The sequence below is a fragment of the Polyodon spathula genome, chromosome 9 (assembly GCF_017654505.1).
Source record: "Polyodon spathula isolate WHYD16114869_AA chromosome 9, ASM1765450v1, whole genome shotgun sequence".
NCBI lineage: Eukaryota > Metazoa > Chordata > Actinopteri > Acipenseriformes > Polyodontidae > Polyodon > Polyodon spathula.
Window position 1 is genome coordinate 50,314,049 of NC_054542.1, and position 25,036 is coordinate 50,339,084.

The 25,036-nt window shown below is 42.6% G+C and overlaps 1 protein-coding gene across 1 annotated transcript in view; it reads left to right on the forward strand.

Moving 5' to 3' along the window:
- Positions 1-484: 484 nt before the first annotated feature.
- LOC121321010 (cytoplasmic FMR1-interacting protein 1 homolog) overlaps positions 485-25,036 on the forward strand; it is a 54,951-nt gene continuing 30,399 nt past the window's right edge. Inside the window, exons 1-15 of the mRNA XM_041259898.1 lie at positions 485-748; positions 8,553-8,687; positions 12,357-12,446; positions 13,046-13,123; positions 13,635-13,736; positions 14,705-14,886; positions 16,549-16,645; positions 17,274-17,402; positions 18,172-18,276; positions 19,267-19,358; positions 19,592-19,709; positions 20,718-20,840; positions 21,463-21,588; positions 22,164-22,330; positions 23,805-23,952. Coding sequence (XP_041115832.1) covers positions 8,571-8,687; positions 12,357-12,446; positions 13,046-13,123; positions 13,635-13,736; positions 14,705-14,886; positions 16,549-16,645; positions 17,274-17,402; positions 18,172-18,276; positions 19,267-19,358; positions 19,592-19,709; positions 20,718-20,840; positions 21,463-21,588; positions 22,164-22,330; positions 23,805-23,952 — 1,674 coding nt within the window. The 5' untranslated portion in view covers positions 485-748; positions 8,553-8,570. The remainder of the gene's footprint in view (positions 749-8,552; positions 8,688-12,356; positions 12,447-13,045; positions 13,124-13,634; positions 13,737-14,704; positions 14,887-16,548; positions 16,646-17,273; positions 17,403-18,171; positions 18,277-19,266; positions 19,359-19,591; positions 19,710-20,717; positions 20,841-21,462; positions 21,589-22,163; positions 22,331-23,804; positions 23,953-25,036) is intronic.

Consider the following 25,036-nt stretch of genomic DNA (forward strand, 5'->3'; position numbering starts at 1 on the left):
GTTGAAAACAGCACTGCAGCTGCAAAAACAAACAAGCATTTGCACGTGTAGCCCGCTGCTTAGGCTGAGGAGTAAAAACTTGGTTGAAAACAGAATGCACACCACCTACAGAAAACCAGTTAAAGTAACTGAATAAAGTGCTAGTTCAAGACTTTAAAGGGAGCAGGACAATGGACATTTTAAATCTGAAACCAACTTGTAAATTGATGCTGTACAGATTAAAACATTGGGTCCTGTACGCTGCATTCAGCTGTAATTAGAAATCCATAACCCAGTGTCTAAGACAGGAGACGTGTTTGGTTGCCGACGTAAACCAATGTTGAGATAGTCCTATAAAAACGAGTTGGGAATGGTCCCATTTTCTTAAAAAAAAAAAGACGTGTTCTTTGCGCCCTCTCGTTCTATAGCTGTATTGCGCTGGTTTTCGAGCGCCCTCCTGTGGCGCAGTGCTGTAATGGCGTGTTGTGCAGAGTTTCCTGTCCCTGCTCCCTGGAGGATTCAGTCAGACAGGAACTCCCGAGTGCTCCGCCTGGCTCTGTGATCGTTATCAGCGCACCAGGGATCCGTGTCGAGTGGAAAACCCTCGCACTAATAAAACAGACAAAACGTTTCAATACACCAACGGACCGGAGGAGTGTTTACACGCCAAAACCAGCACTTCATCGCTTTCAAGCAAGTTTCGCTCAATGGGATTGCTCGCCGGAATACTGTAAACTTCCCTACTGGAAATCGAGGGCTGGGTGTGTAGGTAAGAAAGTTTGGAGCAGTTTCTTTTGGGGTGTTGTCTCTATACGTCGCGTTGTCTGTGGACTTTAATGTTGCCGACGGAGCTTACATGTTGTTTTAATGCTTCCTATGACTTTTTGATACGGGACACCCGTGATTGTAAAGTTGTGCTTTGATGTGTGAGTTCACCCGTCAGTCCAGGCCTGTTGCTTCTCTCAGCTCAGTCACTTTCCCATTTGATTACAGCTTTAGTAAACTCCATGGAGTCAGTCATTCAACCCGCCCAGGGCAGACTCGCAGGAGCAGCCGATTCAACACGTAGCGCCGCTTTACTTTGCATTGACTGCTATACGTTAAACTATCAGGACGCTAAAGTCTGAAAACAGGCGTTATACACACAACAATAACCCATAAGGAATAAAACATTTTGGAACTTGGTCGGTGACAACAACGTTTATAACAGGCAGTAATGGCAGATTTGTTGTAGCTTGTTTCATTTTGTGTGAAGTCGGCTTATCATACAGACGAGGGTTGCGTTTGTGTTTCTTACTTGTTAATGATCTTAATGTACGCTGCGTGCTTACACTTCTGAGAATGATTAGTGAAGTTCATAAACCAGACTGCTGTGGAAACACCGGTCAGGTTATTATTAGAACAATATCTACAGCATCATAATAAATACGGCGCATGAGGCTTCACGCTACCTTAATCTTAGGCGGAAAAATGCTTTGGGGATGTAACTTTGATTGGAATCTCTTCCGCCTAAACATTTTGGCAGTAGCAGGACTTTTCAGCAGGGCCTGGGCTCTTCCCGTTGATTATTATTGGATGTTTTGAACCAGTCAAGACGTTAGTTGTTGTTAATAATATGGATAATAATTTTGCGGATCTGGGTAAATGGACCCACAGTAAGGTGTGCAGTCATCGTGAGATAGGAGCTCAGAACTGTATCAGATCTCGAAATGACTGCTCGAGTTCTTCCTCATTGTAAAGAGAAGAATGTCTACTGTGTGTCTATTGCATTTAACTGATGTAGCACACATCTTGGCACACCCACGCCGCTCTTTTACAATGACATAGAAGTAGCTAATGACTGTGATAGTGTGGTGTTTGGAATAGTGTATAGGCGTGATTTAAGTTACCGTAAATAATAAAGAGGTTGCAGAAATGCTGCATCATTAAGAAATAGCAAACACGAAAAAGAAATGCACTTCGTATATTTAGTAAATCAAGTAGTATTTACTGCAAAAACTAGTGAAACTTGCTACCGAAGCTTGTCAAGAACTGTCTTCAGCATTCGGGTGCATTGATGTTATCATGCAGTAAAGTTATGGCAGGGGATGTGTCATCCAGAGGTCCGCTGATCTGATCTGGCTGAAAATAAAAAGCATGCTTGTGATTTTTTTTTTTTTTCTGTTGCACAGAACAAAGCCACAGAGTTGGTGTGAACCGGAGGAGGTAGAGTAGGGTGTTACCTCATGTGTGTGGGATCCAGCTTAATAAGTCGATCAAGCAAACCTTTATTTATCCAGAGGAGTCAATTGAGAAGAAGTTGTCATTTCCAACAGGAGCTGGCAAGAGGCAAACACCACAGCAAACAACATAAAACACAAGAAATAAAAACAGTGTAGCAGGTACAGATGTGAGTCAGCAGTGAGGCGACCCTACAAAGCAGCCTCACATGTGAACCATTCTAATTGTAACATCTGTTATTTTATATGTTGTTGACAGACGTGGCTTTGAAATTGCAGGTGCTGTACAGCGCAGCCCTGCCTTGTGTTTTAATCAGTGCTAGAAAAGCATTGTATTAAAACTGGGGAGGAACATATTGAACCACAAACACATGTCACACACTGCTTACCAACTGCCAGAGGTGTCTCCCAGACGGTCTACACCAGCTATACATGCATGTGAATGTGTGAGAACAGTCTGAGAACATGTTTGCAGGGTTCGCTGTATTGGTATTGCAGTGATTTTTCAATACAGTGCAGTGGGGTTGAAGAGTAACCTGCACAGTGTGACAGGAGAGTGCAGAGCTGGGCTCAGTTCCAATGTCATTGTGAGGTTTAGAATTAATTGCAACTCCAGTGTAATTGCAGTTGACCCTTGGCACACATGCACCATCTCATTGATCAATTCCAGTTGAATTATGCATGGCATTCGACCATGCTTGTGTTTTCAGCCTCTTCTAGGGCTCTGTTTGTTTGAGAAGCAGTGTAAGTTGTATAGTAATGTTTGTGTATTTGTGCCTGTGGTTGCTGCTGGTTATTTAGAGCACAGTAGCACGTTCATGTGTGTAGCTGTTTGTTACTTTTTGGTCTAATTGTAAGTAGTGCAGCACAATTGTAACTAATTGTATTTGGACAAAATAGCATCAGTTATAATTTCAGCAAACAGTTGTCTTGTAATTGTAATTGTATCTGGGATGGCAGAGACAACTCTTCTCAGACTGGATCTGTGTCTGGACCAGCTTGCACAGTGCACTGGACCAGCTCACAGATTTATTAACACAATTTCTGTGTAGTACAAACTAATATTAATTGTAATACTAGACCCATGAAAACATGACTTCAGCGGCTTTACGATCCAGGTGAAAATGAAACGCCATACAATAATGAAAGTGAAACAGCCGAGGTTGCTAGGTAACAAAGTGCAGTGTCCTAACCGTTCATTAAATAGTTCAGAAAACCACAAAGCTGGGTGTTTCACTGGCTGTGATTTCCATAGATCAGCTCCCCCTGAAAGACAGGAGCAAACAAAGCAGCAATTCTTTCATTAGCACAGAGGTTGCTGCCTACTGAACCACAAGCACAGAGTTATTTAGCAAGCTGGGAATCTGAGCCGGTGGCTTTCTGATGCCATGCATTCAGAGCTGTTGTGTCTACAAGCTGTTTAAGTTACAGGATTTCTATACTGAAGGGCCCTTTGAAATCTGAATATTCCTATGAAACATGTGAACTGTGTAGAACATGTTAAGAGTTCTAGAAACACAGACTTCATGTCATTCAGCGTTTACTCCACATAACTGTACATTATATCTGCATGGACGTTTCCAGCCCTTTGATTAATATGTGAATGCCACTCGCGGCTCAGACAGCTGAGATTTTACAGCATTGCAAACACAACCTCTGCAAAGGCTAGGCAGCTGGGAGGTACTGTGGCTGAAGGGAGCGCTGGCTTGCATGCATTGTATTGCAGGCCACACCCAGCAGTCATAGAGAGGACCAGCTGCAGGACAGGGGGGTGTGGCCAAGCATGACCACACCAGGAACCCTTGAGCAGGCTTCCTGGATTGTTGTGGAGTTTAAATTTTCATTCTTTTAGGTGATCGGAGGCTTTCGAAATATTATTTGTTTATTTAGCAGACGCCTTTATCCAAGGTGACTTACAGAGACTAGGGTGTGTGAACGATGCATCAGCTGCAGAGTCACTTACAACAACGTCTCACCTGAAAGACGGAGCACAAGGAGGTTAAGTGACTTGCTCCGGGTCACACAGAGAGTCAGTGAGCAAGCCAGGATTTGAACCAGACCAGCTTGCATAGTGACCTGGTTACAAGCTCTTGTCTTTAATCACTGGACCAACGATTCTGGCTCATTCAACACTGCTTATTTGAAGATGAAAACAAAAAAAAGTCCCCGTCCCTGTCTCCCCCACCCCCGAGCTGTAGCTCCTGAACAGTTGTGAGTAGAGGAGTTAAAAGGACTCTGCTTTTTTTATGAGGAATGTAAATGGAGACGGTGCTCCACTAACAGTTAGTTTTGGGCCAAGTAGCTGCTTAACAAGTTGGGTGCTTCTGTTATTTGTTTATTCTGAAGAACATCACAACATGTTTGATAAGTTCAAGTGATAGCCGGGTCATTCTTCTATTCTTATATATAGCTGATCTCATTTCCATGCTAGTGGGAAGATAACCCTAACTGCTGGACTTGAGCTTTAGAAACACTAGCTCGTTGGAATACAGCACAGGAAATCTGTGGAATTCACGTGTTAAATCCTAGTCAGTAAATGTGCAGCTCTCAAGAGAACCCAATGCACTTGTGCAATAATAACACATGCAATGCTGGAACACGACTGCAGACCTTGAGGTTTCAAATCTAGCACTTCTCACCATAGGGCTCAAAACATGTTCTCACTTCATTGCTTTGCACAGAGCGAAGTACTAAACTGTTACAGCTAAAGCCGGCAGTTTCACCAGCAATGTGAGTCTTTAACTTCCTATAAGAACATCCAAACGTTTACCAACGAGAGGAGGCAGGGCACCCATCAGAGCTCGTCCTGTTCCTCAGAGCTGATTCCTATAAGAACATTTACCAACGATAGGAGGCAGTGCGCCCATCAGAGCTCATCCACTTCCTCAGAGCTGATTCGTATAAGAACATTTACCAATGAGAGGAGGCAGTGCACCCATCAGAGCTCGTCCACTTCCTCAGAGCTGATTCGTATAAGAACATTTACCAACAAGAGGAGGCAGGGCACCCATCAGGGCTCGTCCACTTCCTCAGAGCTGATTCGTATAAGAACGTTTACCAACGAGAGGAGGCAGTGCACCCATCAGAGCTCGTCTGGTTCCTCAGAGCTGGTAGAGCTCAAATTATGTCAGGTAGGGTTTTAAAGGATCCAATTGGTTCTGTCTCAACGACATGACTATCCTCTGTACTTGTGAAGAACATCCAGCTGAAATATACTGTACAATGGGCTCTGCAGAGCCTTGCTTTCCAGCATGCTGCCTGCCAGCTGTTACAGATCAGTTTTTTGGTGTGCTGCCTCAGTAGAGCTCTATAGAAGTGAATGAAGTGCTGCTTCCGTGTTCAGGAATATTACACTCAACACAACCTAAAGGCAGGCCTCACTCAGGGGTAGCAACTTCAGTGAGGTTCTGAGGAGCTGATATGCCTGCACCCCCACTGTAGCATTCCTTCCAACTCCTTCCAGTATTGCACTAAGCAGCATACTCATAGAATTGTAGTTTGAACTTTTTTTTTTTCCCTTTTCATTTCTACCCCTCTTTTACTACCCAATGCAAATTGAGGCTGACTGCTGCAATGCACCATTCAAGAGATCAGTAGACAACCTTCACCCACTAAACCAAAATAGCAAATGTTATCAACTGTTTATTATTTGACAATTGAAAAGGACATTGAGACGTCTCGTTGACATGTTTGCTGATGTGTTCCTGAGTTCCTCTGACTGTTGCAACATTCGCTGTCATTCAGTAAGTAAGAATCCAGGCTGGAAAGTGTGTGCTGGAGTTTGCTGGGCCCCTCTGAGAAGCATGCTGTGTCAGTGTAACCCCTCCCAGCCAGCTCTCCTCCCTAACAGAGCTTCACTTAGCACCCTGCCCATGAGGTGTGGTGGGCTTCTGTCGTCATGCAAGTTGAATATTCACACGATCACCGTGCTTCCTGATGATGTGATTTATAAAATCCCACCCCTGAGTGGCACTTGAATGAATGAGCTGCAGTACTGAGATTTCGTTTCCACAGTGCCTATTATCAGTACATTTATTAAGTAGAATTCAGTAGAGTGCTGTGTTGTTGAAATCGACAATGTCTTGCCTGTGTGCTCTGGAGTTGAACACAGGAGGATGACACATGTGTGGCACAGTCAAATAGCACCACCGTGCAGCTGTCAGTGTAATACAGACCGCTTTTGTTTAGGACCCAGTAAAGCGGTACAGTTTTGTTGGTTTGTTTTTGTTGCTGATTTAAACATCAGTGAGTGGCTAATGCTGGCATGGAGGAGAGTCCCATACAAACAGTGCAGCATTGCAAAACTGAATTCACTAGATCTAAATCCTACAGACCACTGCATAAATAATTCACCAGGTCTAAATCCTACAGACCACTGCATAAATAATTCACCAGATCTAAATCCCACAGACCACTGCATAAAAAATTCATCAGATCTAAATCCTACAGACCACTGCATAAATAATTCACCAGATCTAAATCCTACAGACCACTGCATAAAAAATTCATCAGATCTAAATCCTACAGACCACTGCATAAATAATTCACCAGATCTAAATCCTACAGACCACTGCATAAATAATTCACCAGATCTAAATCCTACAGACCACTGCATAAATAATTCACCAGATCTAAATCCTACAGACCACTGCATAAATAATTCACCAGATCTAAATCCCACAGACCACTGCATAAAAAATTCATCAGATCTAAATCCTACAGACCACTGCATAAATAATTCACCAGATCTAAATCCTACAGACCACTGCATAAATAATTCACCAGATCTAAATCCTACAGACCACTGCATAAATAATTCACCAGATCTAAATCCTACAGACCACTGCATAAATAATTCACCAGATCTAAATCCTACAGACCACTGCATAAATAATTCACCAGATCTAAATCCTACAGACCACTGCATTTCCTAATTCACCGGCTCCAAGTCATACAGGCCACTGCAGTTAAACCTGATAAGTTAAAAAAACAATCCAACATCTAGTGTAGCTTTGAAGACAACATGAAGCTATATAGAGCTATATAACATATACAAAGGAAACCTGTTTTTAGAGTAGGCCTATACTTTGCAATATTTTAATGCAGAAAGTCAGAGCTAAGTGTATTGCATTGGTGATGAGAGAGAGCCTTTGTCGTGATCTGCAGCATTTTCACAGGGCCACCTTAAGACCTCTTGGCGGGTTCCACCTTAAATCAATGAGGTTGCTATGCTGAGCACTGCGGTTCTCAGTGTACAAAGTGGTGGCTGTTGTGGTCCTTCTCCTTTAGCACCCAGGTTTCCCTGGAATTTGCAGGAGCTTTCATACAATTCTTTGAATTGCATGTGCCTGCTGTACGAGACAGCGCTTTGCTGAGGAGACAGCGAATTTCATTTCACAGCAGATGTTCGGTCACAAGGAAGTGACCCCAGTGTTTTTTCTGTCTTAAAATATCTGAAAGCAATGCACAGGAAGAAGCTTCTTCCCTTTTTTGTGATTGCTATGAGTTAGTGGTTCTCTGCTGTAGCCCACCATTACTCATAACAGTCCATAGAAGACTTTCACACACAGTGGTGTAAGGAAACTAAATTAGTTATGTGTGTGAAGGAGCATGCATAACCAGGATTGAAGCAGCATTCAACACACTTTCTTTATTGATTCCAACAGTCAAAAATCACACTTTTACAGCTTAATCGTTATGATTGGACTCAATAGTGAGGCTGTGAGTTATTAATAGAAATCAATCAGTGAGATCAGGTGCCAGTTTAGGATTAGAGTTAGTTGCTGCTTATCTCTGAGTGTCAACAACATTTTTCCCATACAACTCCTGTTTGCACCATTTCAGATGAGATCAGTTTTATTGACACTTTCTCAGGCAATAAAACATTATTTCCCCGATAGCAGCAGCTAACAGCACACTGTGCACAGCTGCACTCAGAATCATAGATTTGTATTGCTAATATTTTCATTAACTCTTTACAGCAGAGTAAACCTCATGATGCTTTGTAACACTGTAAAGGGTGGAGTTGTGTCCACAGATCGTCTCTGTTACTGTCTAGCTTCAAGGTGGAAAGCAAACGTTAGATAGTGAAAGACCTTGTTGTGGGGCACACAGGCTAGATTGTGGAAGTTGCCTCTGGTTTTGGCTTGTTTTAGGGAGTATTCAGCACTGGCTGTTCTTGTTTTAGACGGCCGTTGTTTCTGACATGCAGCTGCGCTCTGTGAGGAGTTTCTCCAGCTGCTGCTGCCCCCCACGTCACCTTGCTTGCGCCTCTATAGGCCAGCCGTTTCTATTCCAAAACGAATATGGTGAGAGAGACCCAGTTCAACCCCTCCCTTCTGTCCTTGTTTGTAGTGCGGCAGTGCCATCACCATGACGACCACGGTGACTCTCGAGGACGCCTTGTCCAATGTGGACCTGCTGGAGGAGCTGCCTCTCCCAGACCAGCAGCCCTGCATCGAGCCCCCTCCCTCCTCCTTGATCTACCAGGTGAGTAAGCGGCTCTCATTAGAGGTGATCGAAGATAAGACTAGCAGTAAAACCTGGAACGGGTGACACTACGAGCTTGACTAGCCACAGTATATAGGTAACAGGCTCCTTTAAACTCACAGTAAAACCAAGAACGGAGCAAACTGCTGAGCAGTGGGAGTCTTATTGCCATCCCTGGTTCACTGGAGCTAGTGGTGTTGAGTATGCTGTATGCATGCTGTAATGCAAAAAAGCGAGCTTTGGGTCAAACTGCTGTGCAGTAGGTGTTTTTGTATAATTCCCATCCCCGCAGTAACTCCAGAACTTCCATTCACTGCATTGGTATGAAATGTTTTGAATGAGGTTTCGCTTATGCTCTAGAAAAAATGTCTGTTACTGTTTCACTTCCCTGGTCATTTCACCTCTGCACACTCTTTGAAGCCACGGGCTGCAAAGTCTGTCCGTTATCAGGGAAGCAGCTGGTTGGTTAACAGCAGGAAAGAAGGCTGGAAGGGTGGAGACAGTTTCATTTCCATGATGAAATGAGCAAGAGAACCCAAGAGCAGAGACTCCTTTTACTCTGCTGTAGTATCCAGTAGTTTCAGATAGAATTCAAATTGCTTTAACATGTGCTGCTTTCAAAACTGCACGGTTGAGATACAGTCAATGGAAGTCCATTCATCATATCCCCACGCTTCCTGTGTTGTGGCAAATAAATAGGCTTTGTTAGAGTCAAAGAGGAAATCAAATTCTGGAGCCTATAACACGGGTACCCATTAGTTACCCCAATCATGTCTGCGAGACAGTGCTGCAAGGCATAGCATGGGCAACATACAGACTGCTTTAATATAGTATAGGAGCAGAACTCCACTCAAACCTACAGACTGCTTTAATATAGTATAGGAGCAGAACTCCACTCAAACCTACAGACTGCTTTAATATAGCATAGGAGCAGAACTCCACTCAAACCTACAGACTGCTTTAATATAGTATAGGAGCAGAACACTCAAACCTACAGACTGCTTTAATATAGTATAGGAGCAGAACTCCACTCAAACCTACAGACTGCTTTAATATAGTATAGGAGCAGAACACTCAAACCTACAGACTGCTTTAATATAGTATAGGAGCAGAACTCCACTCAAACCTACAGACTGCTTTAATATAGTATAGGAGCAGAACACTCAAACCTACAGACTGCTTTAATATAGTATAGGAGCAGAACTCCACTCAAACCTACAGACTGCTTTAATATAGTATAGGAGCAGAACACTCAAACCTACAGACTGCTTTAATATAGTATAGGAGCAGAACTCCACTCAAACCTACAGACTGCTTTAATATAGTATAGGAGCAGAACTCCACTCAAACCTACAGACTGCTTTAATATAGCATAGGAGCAGAACTCCACTCAAACCTACAGACTGCTTTAATATAGCATAGGAGCAGAACTCCACTCAAACCTACAGACTGCTTTAATATAGCATAGGAGCAGAACTCCACTCAAACCTACAGACTGCTTTAATATAGAATAGGAGCAGAACTCCACTCAAACCTACAGACTGCTTTAATATAGAATAGGAGCAGAACTCCACTCAAACCTACAGACTGCTTTAATATAGCATAGGAGCAGAACTCCACTCAAACCTACAGACTGCTTTAATATAGCATAGGAGCAGAACTCCACTCAAACCTACAGGCTGCTTTAATATAGCATAGGAGCAGAACTCCACTCAAACCTACAGACTGCTTTAATATAGTATAGGAGCAGAACTCCACTCAAACCTACAGACTGCTTTAATATAGCATAGGAGCAGAACTCCACTCAAACCTACAGACTGCTTTAATATAGCATAGGAGCAGAACTCCACTCAAACCTACAGACTGCTTTAATATAGCATAGGAGCAGAACTCCACTCAAACCTACAGACTGCTTTAATATAGCATAGGAGCAGAACTCCACTCAAACCTACAGACTGCTTTAATATAGCATAGGAGCAGAACTCCACTCAAACCTACAGGCTGCTTTAATATAGCATAGGAGCAGAACTCCACTCAAACCTACAGGCTGCTTTAATATAGCATAGGAGCAGAACTCCACTCAAACCTACAGGCTGCTTTAATATAGCATAGGAGCAGAACTCCACTCAAACCTACAGGCTGCTTTAATATAGTATAGGAGCAGAACTCCACTCAAACCTACAGGCTGCTTTAATATAGTATAGGAGCAGAACTCCACTCAAACCTACAGGCTGCTTTAATATAGTATAGGAGCAGAACTCCACTCAAACCTACAGGCTGCTTTAATATAGTATAGGAGCAGAACTCCACTCAAACCTACAGGCTGCTTTAATATAGTATAGGAGCAGAACTCCACTCAAACCTACAGGCTGCTTTAATATAGTATAGGAGCAGAACTCCACTCAAACCTACAGGCTGCTTTAATATAGTATAGGAGCAGAACTCCTCTCAAACCTACAGGCTGCTTTAATATAGTATAGGAGCAGAACACTCAAACCTACAGGCTGCTTTAATATAGTATAGGAGCAGAACTCCACTCAAACCTACAGGCTGCTTTAATATAGTATAGGAGCAGAACTCCTCTCAAACCTACAGGCTGCTTTAATGTAGTATAGGAGCAGAACTCCACTCAAACCTACAGGCTGCTTTAATGTAGTATAGGAGCAGAACACTCAAACCTACAGGCTGCTTTAATATAGTATAGGAGCAGAACTCCACTCAAACCTACAGACTGCTTTAATATAGTATAGGAGCAGAACTCCTCTCAAACCTACAGACTGCTTTAATATAGCATAGGAGCAGAACTCCACTCAAACCTACAGACTGCTTTAATATAGCATAGGAGCAGAACTCCACTCAAACCTACAGGCTGCTTTAATATAGTATAGGAGCAGAACTCCTCTCAAACCTACAGGCTGCTTTAATGTAGTATAGGAGCAGAACTCCACTCAAACCTACAGGCTGCTTTAATGTAGTATAGGAGCAGAACTCCACTCAAACCTACAGGCTGCTTTAATATAGTATAGGAGCAGAACTCCTCTCAAACCTACAGGCTGCTTTAATGTAGTATAGGAGCAGAACTCCACTCAAACCTACAGGCTGCTTTAATGTAGTATAGGAGCAGAACTCCACTCAAACCTACAGGCTGCTTTAATGTAGTATAGGAGCAGAACTCCACTCAAACCTATAGGCTGCTTTAATGTAGTATAGGAGCAGAACTCCACTCAAACCTACAGGCTGCTTTAATGTAGTATAGGAGCAGAACTCCACTCAAACCTACAGGCTGCTTTAATGTAGTATAGGAGCAGAACTCCACTCAAACCTACAGGCTGCTTTAATGTAGTATAGGAGCAGAACTCCACTCAAACCTACAGGCTGCTTTAATGTAGTCTGCTTTTAAGAGGATAGGAGTAGGACTCCACTGTAAACAGCACTAATTGAATGTAATCCTAGAGTCGGCTTTCTCTGTAGTTACTTCCTGCTGAAAGAGTTAAAAACCTAAACTTTGTTTTGGTCCCTTCACGTTGGAAACCAAATCCATGATTGTATTCTTTCAAGTCTTTGGCATTTCATCACCTGTTTAATCACTATTTGTATTTATTTTCCATTCATTTACAGTAATAAATTCATGGTGTTTCTTTTCCCTTTCTCTTTTTGTTCTTCCTATAGCCGAATTTCAATACCAACTTTGAAGACAGAAATGCCTTTGTCACCGGCATCGCCCGATACATCGAGCAAGCAACAGTCCACTCCAGCATGGTACTGTACCCCAGCATTGACAGTGGCTTCTAATGTGCTTTACCATCGTGCGTGATTTCTGTACCCTCATCTGTTCAAGTCCTCAATTATTTGTTTTACAAGGACATTTAACAAGACCTTAAGTGTTCCCATATCCTATTAGAATTTACCTTCTCTCTCCACATTAAGAATGATCCCTTCCCTTTTGAAAGATATATAAAGATATGTTGTTCTTTGACTCAGCTTGGTATTCTTCCTCTACTGTAAGAAATGTAACCATGTTGCAGTAGTGAAAGTTTTTATGACTCCTAAGTGTCCTCAAAGATAAAGATCACGTGCTACAATTCTTGTTCATATTGCAGCATGGACCCCTGTCTTCGTATTCATTGTGTTTGTACAGTATCTGTGCATATTGCAGCATGGACCCCTGTCTTCGTATTCATTGTGTTTGTACAGTATCTGTGCATATTGCAGCATGGACCCCAGTCTTCGTATTCATTGTGTTTGTGCAGTATCTGTATTGCCTGCCGGTCTTGTAGATGTGCTCTTGTAGTGACCCTCTGTTCATGCTGTATAGCTCCATGTTTAATTAAAGCACGGTTGGTCCTCTTCTCTCCTAGAATGAAATGCTTGAGGAGGGGCAGGAGTATGCCGTGATGCTGTACACATGGAGAAGCTGCTCCAGAGCCATTCCACAGGTATGTGAAGGGTTACCCTTGCAAGCGGACCTGCTGCTCTTAGCTCTTGTAATGAACTTGCACCTCAGCCCATTGAATTGAGTGGAAAGGCCAAGGCTGGGCAAGAACTGCAAACCACACCGTCTTACTATTTTACTGAAGCGCAAACAGCGGAGCGGAGTTCCACATGCTTCAATGAGGATTTGAATCTAGATGGTGCAGATGAGCAGAGTTCCACATGCTTCAATGAGGATTTGAATCTAGATGGTGCAGATGAGCAGAGTTCCACATGCTTCAATGAGGATTTGAATCTAGATGGTGCAGATGAGCAGAGTTCCACATGCTTCAATGAGGATTTGAATCTAGATGGTGCAGATGAGCAGAGTTCGAGCCTCTCTGGTTATATCTCTCGTATTGCACTTTGCGCTGAAACGTCACGAATCCTTTATATGTGTTTGTATGTGTGGAAGTGTTGAGTCTTGGGGGAGCAAGTTGGCAGTGTCTGATTTCTGTTCGTTTTCTACGGTTTCAGGTGAAGTGCAATGAGCAGCCGAATAGAGTGGAGATTTACGAGAAGACAGTGGAGGTCCTGGAGCCCGAGGTCACTAAACTCATGAACTTCATGTACTTTCAGGTAAAGAACTACCACTTGCCAGCATTGAAAACATACAAGCTGTCATTTTCATCACTGGTTTCAGCTCACTTTGCATGACACCGCTGAGGGATGCACATTCTGCCCCTGGTCTTCTAAATGTAGTTTACTACCCAGTATTGGAGGAATGCCAGTGAAATGAGAAATATTTCATCGTATAGTCTACAGTAGCTCCTGCTTATTTTGGTTTGGTATGACTCATAAGGTTGGGTTTTCTGTGACTGTTTCTTTTTCTGACTCTGCAAATCAGCAGGAAACAATTCCAGTGAGTCATCAGCACTGCCTCCCTGTGAGCTCTGGACAGGGTACATGTGTGAAGACAGGAATTGCCATTATAACATGCTGCTTCATGATGGGTAGCTTTCTGTCTGTTCAGGGTCCTCATGTTGTTGAAGTACTCCTGTCCGAGATTAGGAAGGTTTGGAAAACAGCAGGCCACACGTTTCAATGCTGTGTTCTGTCTAAGACAGAGTTGACCACTAGACACAATATGAATCAATAAATATTTATTACTTGGCATGGCGCACATGCATCAACATAATAAATCAACAGAGTAAAAGAAAAGCAATAGGCAAGTGTATGTTAATAAACTATAATAATAAAGTAACAAACAAACTAACGTTAATAAATTAACTGTCAAACCAAATTAACACAGCACCGCTACACACATTTAAAAAATGCAGCAGCAGCTCTAGATTAATTATGAATATCTGTGCAGGAGCAATATTGAAGACATGCTCAAAATTATTTTACAGAATGGTGAAGCAACTCACCAGAACGTAAAACACAAAATTGCACCACAAGGGTGTTCTCTTAGGTGACGTGTTCTCTTAGGAGGTGTTCCTATAAGCGGAGACGACTATATAAACTTCAGACACACTAAATCATCAGTGTTTTTGTTGTTTTGCTGGTAGCCAGGGCTGTGGTAACTCTGGCTTTGTCCCCTACAGCGCAATGCCATTGACCGGTTCTGTGGAGAGGTGAAGAGGCTGTGTCACACGGAGAGAAGGAAGGACTTTGTCTCTGAGGCCTACCTCCTGACCCTGGGCAAGTTCATTAACATGTTTGCAGTGCTGGACGAGCTCAAAAACATGAAGTGCAGCGTCAAGAACGACCATTCGGCCTACAAGAGGTGAGCAGACAGCCTCGTGTCCAGGGCAACGCTGCGGGGGAACAGTGCAAGTGCAAGACACCCCTTTGTGCTTCTAACACTATGGCTTGGACCTGCTCCATCCTGTGTGTTCTCGTTTACTAGCATTTAATAAGCAGGGCTTGCTCTCGGATATTCAGACAGCTTCTGTCTTTAACAGTTCTCCAGTTACACAATTAAGTGAATAAAATAATACCCAAGCAATTACGATTTACTTTTAAAAAGAGATTTACAAGCACAGTAGATGGTGAATGTGGCATGTAGTGTAGGCCTTTACTGTAGTGCAGCCTTCTTCATGGCATTGCTAGTGTAATAGCTCACTCTGGTCGGTGGTAATAGTTTCTAGATGGCAGTGTTCACCTACCTCCTTTACTGTAGTGCAGCCTTCTTCATGGCATTGCTAGTGTAATAGTTCACTCTGGACGGTGGTAATAGTCTCTAGATGGCAGTGTTCACCTACCTCCTTTACTGTAGTGCAGCCTTCTTTATGGCATTGCTAGTGTAATAGTTCACTCTGGACAGTGGTAATAGTCTCTAGATGGCAGTGTTCACCTACCTCCTTTACTGTAGTGCAGCCTTCTTCATGGCATTGCTAGTGTAATAGTTCACTCTGGAGAGTGGTAATAGTCTCTAGATGGCAGTGTTCACCTACCTCCTTTACTGTAGTGCAGCCTTCTTCATGCCATTGCTAGTGTAATAGTTCACTCTGGACGGTGGCAATAGTCTCTAGATGGCAGTGTTCACCTACCTCCTTTACTGTAGTGCAGCCTTCTTCATGGCATTGCTAGTGTAATAGCTCACTCTGGACGGTGGTAATAGTCTCTAGATGGCAGTGTTCACCTACCTCCTTTACTGTAGTGCAGCCTTCTTCATGGCATTGCTAATGTAATAGTTCACTCTGGACAGTGGTAATAGTCTCTAGATGGCAGTGTTCACCTACCTCCTTTACTGTAGTGCAGCCTTCTTCACGGCATTGCTAGTGTAATAGTTCACTCTGGACAGTGCTCATAGTCTCTAGATGGCAGTGTTCACCTACCTCCTTTACTGTAGTGCAGCCTTCTTCATGGCATTGCTAATGTAATAGTTCACTCTGGACAGTGGTAATAGTCACTAGATCTACCTCCTTTACTTTAATTCTTTTTCAGACATGTGCTCTGGTTTACAGTTTTGCATGAATTGCATTGTTTAGATAGAACATATGATTTGTAAACAACCAAATCTTATTTCGTTGGCAGGGTTTCTTTAGTTAAGTTCATTATTTTATTAGATTTTTTTAATCACACTGTTTTTATATCTCCTAGTTTTAACAGGTAATGTATGCCAGCATCCATTCTTTTTCAATGATATTTTCTTTTACTGTGCAAATTGTGTATGTATTTGTGTGTGTGTCTGGGAGAGTCAATTCAAAGGTTAGTGTATGCCAGCGATAGACTATTTACACTACAGTTGTAGTCCTAAACTGTGTAATAAAAGTCTCTCCTTTTCAGAATACATTTCTACATGTTGTAAAGCTGGCTTGTGCCTGTTACTATTGTCTGCTTGGCTTTCAAATGTAAAATACTATTTTCTGAGCACATGTTTTTTCTTGTGGCCTCAGCTCTGACTTTTCTGTACTGCTAAAGATCACTCTTTGTATTTCCTCAGAGCTGCTCAGTTCCTTCGGAAGATGGCTGACCCCCAGTCCATTCAGGAGTCCCAGAATCTTTCAATGTTCCTCGCTAACCACAATAAAATCACCCAGGTACAGTATCTGTTAGAAAACAAGACGAGTAATGCACCCCCAGTACTGCATTAGTACAGTGCCCCCCCCCCCCCCCCCCCACAGCTGTTAAACATGCTTTAATTCAAGAACACACTTGATTACCCTGTGAAATACTAATGTATTCTGACTAACGGTTTGCCACAACTAACTGTACAGGGTGGAAATAAGACTTCATATAACACCCCTGAGCCTGTGACTTGTAGGGTTTGTCTAATGCTTGTGACCAGTTAGGCTTGCCTGGCAAAACCTGGGCAGGTGCAAAATTCCAGACAGTTTGCTTTTGTGCTGGGTTAAAATGCCTTCAGTTTCCCTTATAAAAGTTCCTCGCAGTAAAAGCATAGCAAAGTGCAATAAAACATTATGAAAGCATGGTAAAACATAGGGGAGCATTATAAAGAATAGAGAGGTATGGTAATGCACAGGTAAGCATTGTAAAGAATAAAGAGGCATGGTAAAGCACAGGTAAGCATTGTAAAGAATAGAGGTATGGTAAATGCATAGTAGTATAACCATGTGTTGAGCGTTGTAGATGTGCAGGAATACTGTGGTAGACTCAAGGGTAAGGGTTTACTTGTCTGTTACTGACCTGTGTTTGATTGTATTTCAGACCTTACAGCAGCAGCTGGAGGTTATCCCTGGGTATGAAGAGCTCCTGGCTGATATTGTGAACCTGTGTGTGGATTACTATGAGAATAAGATGTATCTCACTCCCACCGAGAAACACATGCTGCTGAAAGTAAGCCGCCCCTCTCTCTGTGTCTCACACCTTTTAAATGTCTTCTCATTCTTCTGGTTTATAAATGTGAACAAATAAAGGCTGGAAGAGATAGACTTGACACTCCAGAGGCTGGTAACTTGTGGCTCTTCGGTGGCAAACCACAGTAAAATGTCTTCTGCAAGTGCGTGAATAATACTGCCATGATAATAATTCAATGACGAGAATATATCAGAAGTGTTTTTTTCCCCAACAGCAGCAACCAAACCCAATAGGTTAACAAGCTTTACAGTTCTGATTTAAGTATCCACATTAAAGTAATTGTAGCTAGTTTGTTCCACACATTTTCTCTGCCATGCCCATCCATTCATTGTATAGGTGTCAAATGTGGTTTTGAAAGTTTCATTTTAAAACGTGATCTGCTGGTACTACTCTAGGTTATGGAAATCTCGGTTTGCAAGCCGTTTTTGTAGACTCTTGCACTTCTTGGGTCATTTCACCTGGATGGTGAAATTATTCCCTCCCCTTCAAGGGTTTCTTTTCTGTCAATCAGCTGCCTCTCCTATTGACTGACATGCTTTCAGTCAGTAACATTCCTTGTACCCATTGCTATATGAATGGAATGACCCTTTTAAAAATAAATGAAATTATCAAGAACAGAAGAAAATGTTCGACCGGTAGCTGATTGGTCTGTCAAGCTGGGCCTGAAGGATCCGAGCGATTGTGTCGTGTATGGAGAGAATGTGTCGCTTCAACATCATGTAACAAATAAATGTAACTTTCTTTCCAGGTAATGGGTTTTGGTTTGTATCTGATGGACGGGTCGGTGAGCAACATCTACAAACTGGATGCTAAGAAGCGGATTAACCTGACCCGCATTGACAAGTTTTTTAAGGTAAGCTTGTGAACGGGGAGCACTGTCTGCCGTGCTTGCAGACCGAGCAGTTCATCAGAAAATGGGGCTCTGCGTAGGCTGAAAGGTCAGCTGAGAATGGCTCTATACTCCCTGGATAAATACAGAGCCTTTCAGAGGTTAGATATGTCCGTGAGGAGGCTTGGTGGTCCAGTGGTTAGAGAAAAGGGTTTGTTTGTAAAACTAAGGTCATATTGTAAGTGATGTGGCATAGTTCACCCCCAAGTCTCTGTACGTGGCTTTGAATAAAAACATCTGCTAAATGACAAATTAATAAGAGTAACAGATATGGACAAAAAGAGATCGACTCTATACTTTCCCTCTTGCAAAATATAAAGACAAACTGTACAATAGAGCTTCCTGAAGCACGGAGTCCATTGATTTTGGTGTTTCAACAGCAGCTCCTCTGAAAGGGTGACTCTAATGGCAAAAGAATGGGATCTCTTTTGACTAATGGTTCTGTGATGCGTTCCTAACGTGTATTCTGTCGCACAGATATCAAGAGAACTGCTTATCCTATTATGACAGATCTTAGTACTTTTCTTTAGCACAAGTCACAGCATTGAGGATATAAAAATCTGTGGATATAGCATGTGCCTTTACATGTGTACTCGTGTCACACCGCTTGTGCAGTTGTGATGAAGCTTAGGAAGTTCTTTTAGCGATAATTGAGGGTGTCTATGTCCATACGTGTTTCACACTTATAGTGGATGTAGATGAAAAATTGCTAATTAATCAACACCCCTTTTCTGGAAATGTATTTAGCATCTTCATTCATTCATTCATTCAATTCTGTATTTAAACTTTCACAATCCAAGATGACCATTTTAGAAATAGTGGGGCTGATAGGAAAATTACATCATAAATCTGGACATCCCTTATATAATAGCCCTGTATTAAGAACTGGTTCTTCTATATCTACAGTGTTTGCAAATGTGTAATGTTGTTGTTGTTTATTTGTTTTTATTACAGCAACTGCAGGTGGTTCCATTGTTTGGTGATATGCAGCTTGAGCTGTCGCGATACATCAAGAACAGTGCACATTTCGAGGAGAACAAGTCCAGGTACAAGCCTCTCAGGCTTGGAGTTACTTCACACAGCTTGCTTTGCAATGCATTATTTTCCTAATTGATCGGTCTCCCTTCACAGAGCTTGCTTTGCAATGCATTGTCCTAATTGATCTGCATCCCTTCACAGAGCTTGCTTTGCAATGCATTGTCCTAATTGATCTGCATCCCTTCACAGTGCTTGCTTTGCAATGCATTGTTTTCATAATTGATCATCTCTCTTGAAACAGATGGTCATGCACCTCCACTGGCAGCAGCCCTCAGTATAACATCTGTGAGCAGATGATCCAGATCCGAGAAGACCACATGCGCTTCATCTCCGAGCTCGCCCGATACAGCAACAGTGAGGTCAGTGTTAGGGGTGTGTCTGTGTGTGCTGGTCTGGTGGGTATATACTGTGTACAGGGGAGGGAATGGGCTCTTTTCAAACTCCTTTAGCTCAACTGGTAGACTTCTCTTTGAAGGTGGCATTAGTTATTAAGAAGCTATCTGAAATCTTTTAGCTCAGGTGGATCCATGTGGTGTTTTTCGCATTATTGGTAAAAGTGATTCAAGTGCAATATTGATCAGCAGAACGAATTGACCCTTTTTTAAGCGTGATGAAAAGAGGACAAGGGAGTATAAAGCAGAGCTTGTTTATTTATGTACACAAGTTTAATTGAACAGCATACTTCAAAATTTTGTAATTAAGTCTATCAAGGGCATTCGCATCTAATTATCAAGCTGCTTGTGTAGCAGCTGCTTAATGATGGTAACGAGAGAAATTAAGTGGCTGTTCAGTATGATATATTTCAAGTTCCTGTTACACTTTGTTCTTAAGCTCCTATATAAGAGTGTGTTCTCCTGAATACAGATTTAATAGAAGAGCGTGTTGTCGTGTCCTGTTCAGCAGTGCTTGAGGAGGCACGATATTCACATCATTCATGAACCGTACCCAGAAAGCAGGTGTGTTTGTGCAAAACACTCGAGCAACACTGCACAGGGAAGCTGCTTTTGTTTCTGTCTGCATTTGAAAATACTTTTGAGCCCGCCAGTGGTAGCCAGGCAGCCTGGTGTTCTTGTCTAACTAATCGTATCAGCTGTCGTGAGTGAATTAAGTAAATGTCTAGTTTCAGTTTGTATGTTTTCCGGTAGGATAGCCTTGTTCTCTCTGTCTGTAGGCACATGCCTGTAAATTTGTAAATGTAAGAATTGAAGGTGATACAAAATATATACAATTGTCAAGTTAAGATGTTAGTATGGGTCTAAAGAATGCATCCCAGTGCAGTATCCCACAGGTCCCATAGAGGGGTACTGCACATGGCAGTGAAGGTGGAGGAGTGTGCATTTCTAATGCAGGCCCTGGGTGTGTTGCAGGTTGTTACTGGCTCAGGAAGGCAGGAGGCCCAGAAGACTGACTCTGAGTATCGGAAGCTGTTTGACTCTGCTCTGCAGGGGCTGCAGCTCCTGTCTCAGTGGAGTGCCCATGTCATGGAAGTGGTAAGAGCCCATGGTTAGGCTGGTTTTGAAGGCTGTTCTCTACACAGTATGATATCACTCTGATTTTTTCGTTCCTGGTAAAAGTTTCCCCACAGTAAAAGCATACATTGTGATGAGCACCTCTTTATTCTCATCTCTCTTCTTTCCTCTCAGTACAGGATGTGATGAGCACCTGTTTATTATCTCATCTCTCTTCTTTCCTCTCAGTACAGGGTGTGATGAGCACCTGTTTATTCTCATCTCTCTTCTTTCCTCTCAGTACAGGATGTGATGAGCACCTGTTTATTCTCATCTCTCTTCTTTCCTCTAAGTACAGGATGTGATGAGCACCTGTTTTATCTCATCTCTCTTCTTTCCTCTCAGTACAGGGTGTGATGAGCACCTGTTTTATCTCATCTCTCTTTCCTCTCAGTACAGGGTGTGATGAGCACCTCTTTATTCTCATCTCTCTTCTTTCCTGTCAGTACAGGATGTGATGAGCACCTGTTTATTATCTCATCTCTCTTCCTTCCTCTCAGTACAGGATGTGATGAGCACCTGTTTATTATCTCATCTTCTTTCCTCTCAGTACAGGATGTGATGAGCACCTGTTTATTATCTCATCTCTCTTCTTTCCTTTCAGTACTCATGGAAGCTGGTGCATCCCACAGACAAGTACTCCAATAAAGACTGCCCAGACAATGCAGAGGAGTATGAAAGGGCCACAAGATACAACTACACCACCGAGGAGAAGTTCGCTCTCGTGGAGGTGAGACGAGCTCTGTGTTTGAGGCATGTGATACAGTGTTCTTAACTTTAACATTCACATCCTGAAGGCGCTGGGTCGCTTACTGAGACTACATGTAACATGTTTCGACAAGAGAAGTGTTGTATTAACCAACCAGCTTCCAATCAGATGAGCAAGGCATCTTAAAAGTTCCTGTAATGTCAGATCAGTTCACACCAGCAGTACTATCCCTTACAGCCTGTGTGTGTCTATACATTGAACTGAGTTCAGGAGCAGCTGCCAGATTCTTTCACAGTAGATGTATGTAATACAGGCTGGATCATCGTCAAGTGCCTGTATTGTAGACAGAACCTGGACCCTGTTGAACCGCTAGTGTGTATTTTACTATGTCTGTGTTACATATGGAAATCTGGAAACTTGACCTCAAAAGAATATCAAAGCGATGCGTGCAACATGAGCCACTCAAAATGATCACAGATTGCCCGCTGCTGACTTTAAAAATGATGTTTAGCACAGAGATAGCGATAAGGCTCCTATTGCATACCAAAGTGTTCTCGAGTGTGCTGTACTGCAGCACAGCATGTTGATGTTTCCAGGTGATGGCCATGATCAAAGGTCTGCAGGTCCTGATGGGCAGGATGGAGAGTGTCTTCAACCATGCTATTCGGCACACCATCTTCTCTGCCCTCCAAGACTTCGCCCAACTCACCCTGAGGGAACCCCTGCGCCAGGCCATCAAGAAGAAGAAGAACGTCATTCAGAGGTGAGGCACATCCCATCAGGGTGGGACGAGCCTCGCATGGGTTCAGGTTGGGTGCTCCACTGCAGCTACTTTAAATAACGTTGTTCCGTTTGCCTTGTTCTGCAGGTGAACCCTTTAAGGTGCAGGGGAAATATGTGTCCCACAAATAAAATGAGACGCACGAAACAGGGTTTAAAATGTACTGATGGCTTGGATCTGGCCATCCAAATTGTCAGTTTCCTCCTCGTGATACTTGAGTCGCTCTAAAAAGTGTTTTACGAGGAAACTGATTTGAACAACCGCTCAATTCCCAATGCACCCGAAGGGGTTAATAATGGTGAACTAAAAAGGTGAATTAAAATGTTGTTATTGTAATCTGTTTTAAAACAGTACATTCAGATTCCTTTACTGATCCCAACATTGCGATATGAAAAACGCACTATAGACATGTTAACTTCACATGTAACTGGTTGTGGTTTTGTTATGTGTGATAATGACATTAAAGATTCAAAGTTACTACAAATACAAATGTATTTTTTTTATTATTGAGCTTGGGTGGAGCAATAGCAGTGTTGTACAGTGAGATGGCCTTGTGGTGGTTGCAATACATGTTGTACAATGAAAGGTGTGTAGCTGCACGGTTTTGCAAGACGATTAACAGGTATCGAGTCAGCAGGCCGCTTTGCATTTGGAAAACGCATTGCTGAATGTAAGGATAAGATCAAGCGAGTCTGTGTGTGTCTGTGAATGCATTGCTAACTGAATGGAAGGATACGATCAAGCGAGTCTGTGTGTGAACGCATTGCTAACTGAATGGAAGGATACGATCAAGCAAGTCTGTGTGTGAACGCATTGCTAACTGAATGTAAGGATATGATCAAGCGAGTCTGTGTGTGAACGCATTGCTAACTGAATGTAAGGATACGATCAAGCAAGTCTGTGTGTGTGAACGCATTGCTAACTGAATGTAAGGATATGATCAAGCGAGTCTGTGTGTGAACGCATTGCTAACTGAATGTAAGGATACGATCAAGCAAGTCTGTGTGTGTGAACGCATTGCTAACTGAATGTAAGGATATGATCAAGCGAGTCTGTGTGTGAACGCATTGCTAACTGAATGTAAGGATACGATCAAGCGAGTCTGTGTGTGAACGCATTGCTAACTGAATGTAAGGATACGATCAAGCGAGTCTGTGTGTGAACGCATTGCTAACTGAATGTAAGGATACGATCAAGCAAGTCGGTGTGTGTCTGTGAAACACGCCGTTATGTTTTTAATAGAATCTCATAAGAACATAAATGTTTGTGAACTCTAGTCTTTGGGTTTTTTTTTTTTTTTTTTTTAATGTTCAAGTGTTTTAGATCCTACTACTTCACGTGGTAGGCTTAGTCCATGCGTTTTATAACTATGTAAAAAATAAATGAAGTGAAGTGCTTCTTACCTTCTGTTCTAAACTAAATCTTGATGGAGAAACGCCTCTCCCACTGTCTTCAGTGTTCTTCAGGCTATCAGGAAGACCATATGTGACTGGGAGACTGGACGGGAGCCCCATAATGACCCCGCTCTGCGAGGAGAGAAGGATCCCAAGGGAGGCTTCGATATCAAAGTGCCAAGGCGGGCTGTGGGACCCTCCAGCACACAGGTGCTTCTCCGTTTCAAACAAGTTACCTTCATGCCTTATATCACTTTGGCACGCTAGAAATAATATGCCTGCCATTGTTCTAGAAGGAAAGTACTTGCAGTCAATAATAACATAAGCTTGATGAAAGCTTGCAAGAGGTTGACGAGAGCTTTTAAAGGGAAGTCTCATTGGGGGCTTTCTAAGATTAACATATCCGTTTAGAGTTGCAGTTATCTATAGGGCAGATGTTTTATTTGCATGTTGTGATTGCTGTATTGCAGGTACCTGGCACTTGGTACGCTCAGTCACATTGCACCGTGTTACAAACCCTGAAGGCGACATACTGGGGACATGTCTTTATTTCGTTTCTGAAATCTATGGACTCTTGAAAAGTGGCCAAAACTCTCTTAATCTAATTCAGTTCCCTTCTCCTCATGAATTTATCCGGTGTCAAGCAACAAGTCAAGTTTCTTCTAATATACAGGGATCCAGTGCTGTTCAATAGTACATTATACCCTGTTTGGTAAGCTGCTGTTTTCACAGCTGCAGGAGGTCAGAAGCAGAAGTCAAATAGACCCAGTTAAACACAGTTAAACATTCATCCAGTCGGCTGGTTTGGGGTACGGATTCTGTTTGGCACATGCATGATTTTCCAAAAGGATTCTGGGAAGGGGAAGCAAGCCTTCTTGCTCATTATGGGCTGTAAATAAGTTCACAGTAACTGAAAACCCAAAGAGAAAACAAAGGTAGAAAAAAGGACATAGCTAACCAAGGGAGCTGAATTCAGGGAAATGAAATACGATCTACATGAGAATTCCCCTTTTCAGAGTGCTCTAGAAAACCTCAAAGATCAGTCCGACGGGTGCAGGTGGTTTGTATGCAAGTCTTATGTACGCAATCCCCTTTTATATATATCTCTAGAAAACCTTTCGTGCAGTTGAGACGAAACTTGAAATGGACATTCGTTAGCTTAGTAAAGAAGAGCTTAATGTGAATGTGTCCATCGGCAATTCAGTGTTTCACGGAGGGCTTTTGTTACTGTAGGTCTCGGAGAAATATTAATACATGGAAGTGAAGAAAGAGCAGTTTGTAGAGGCGTGACACA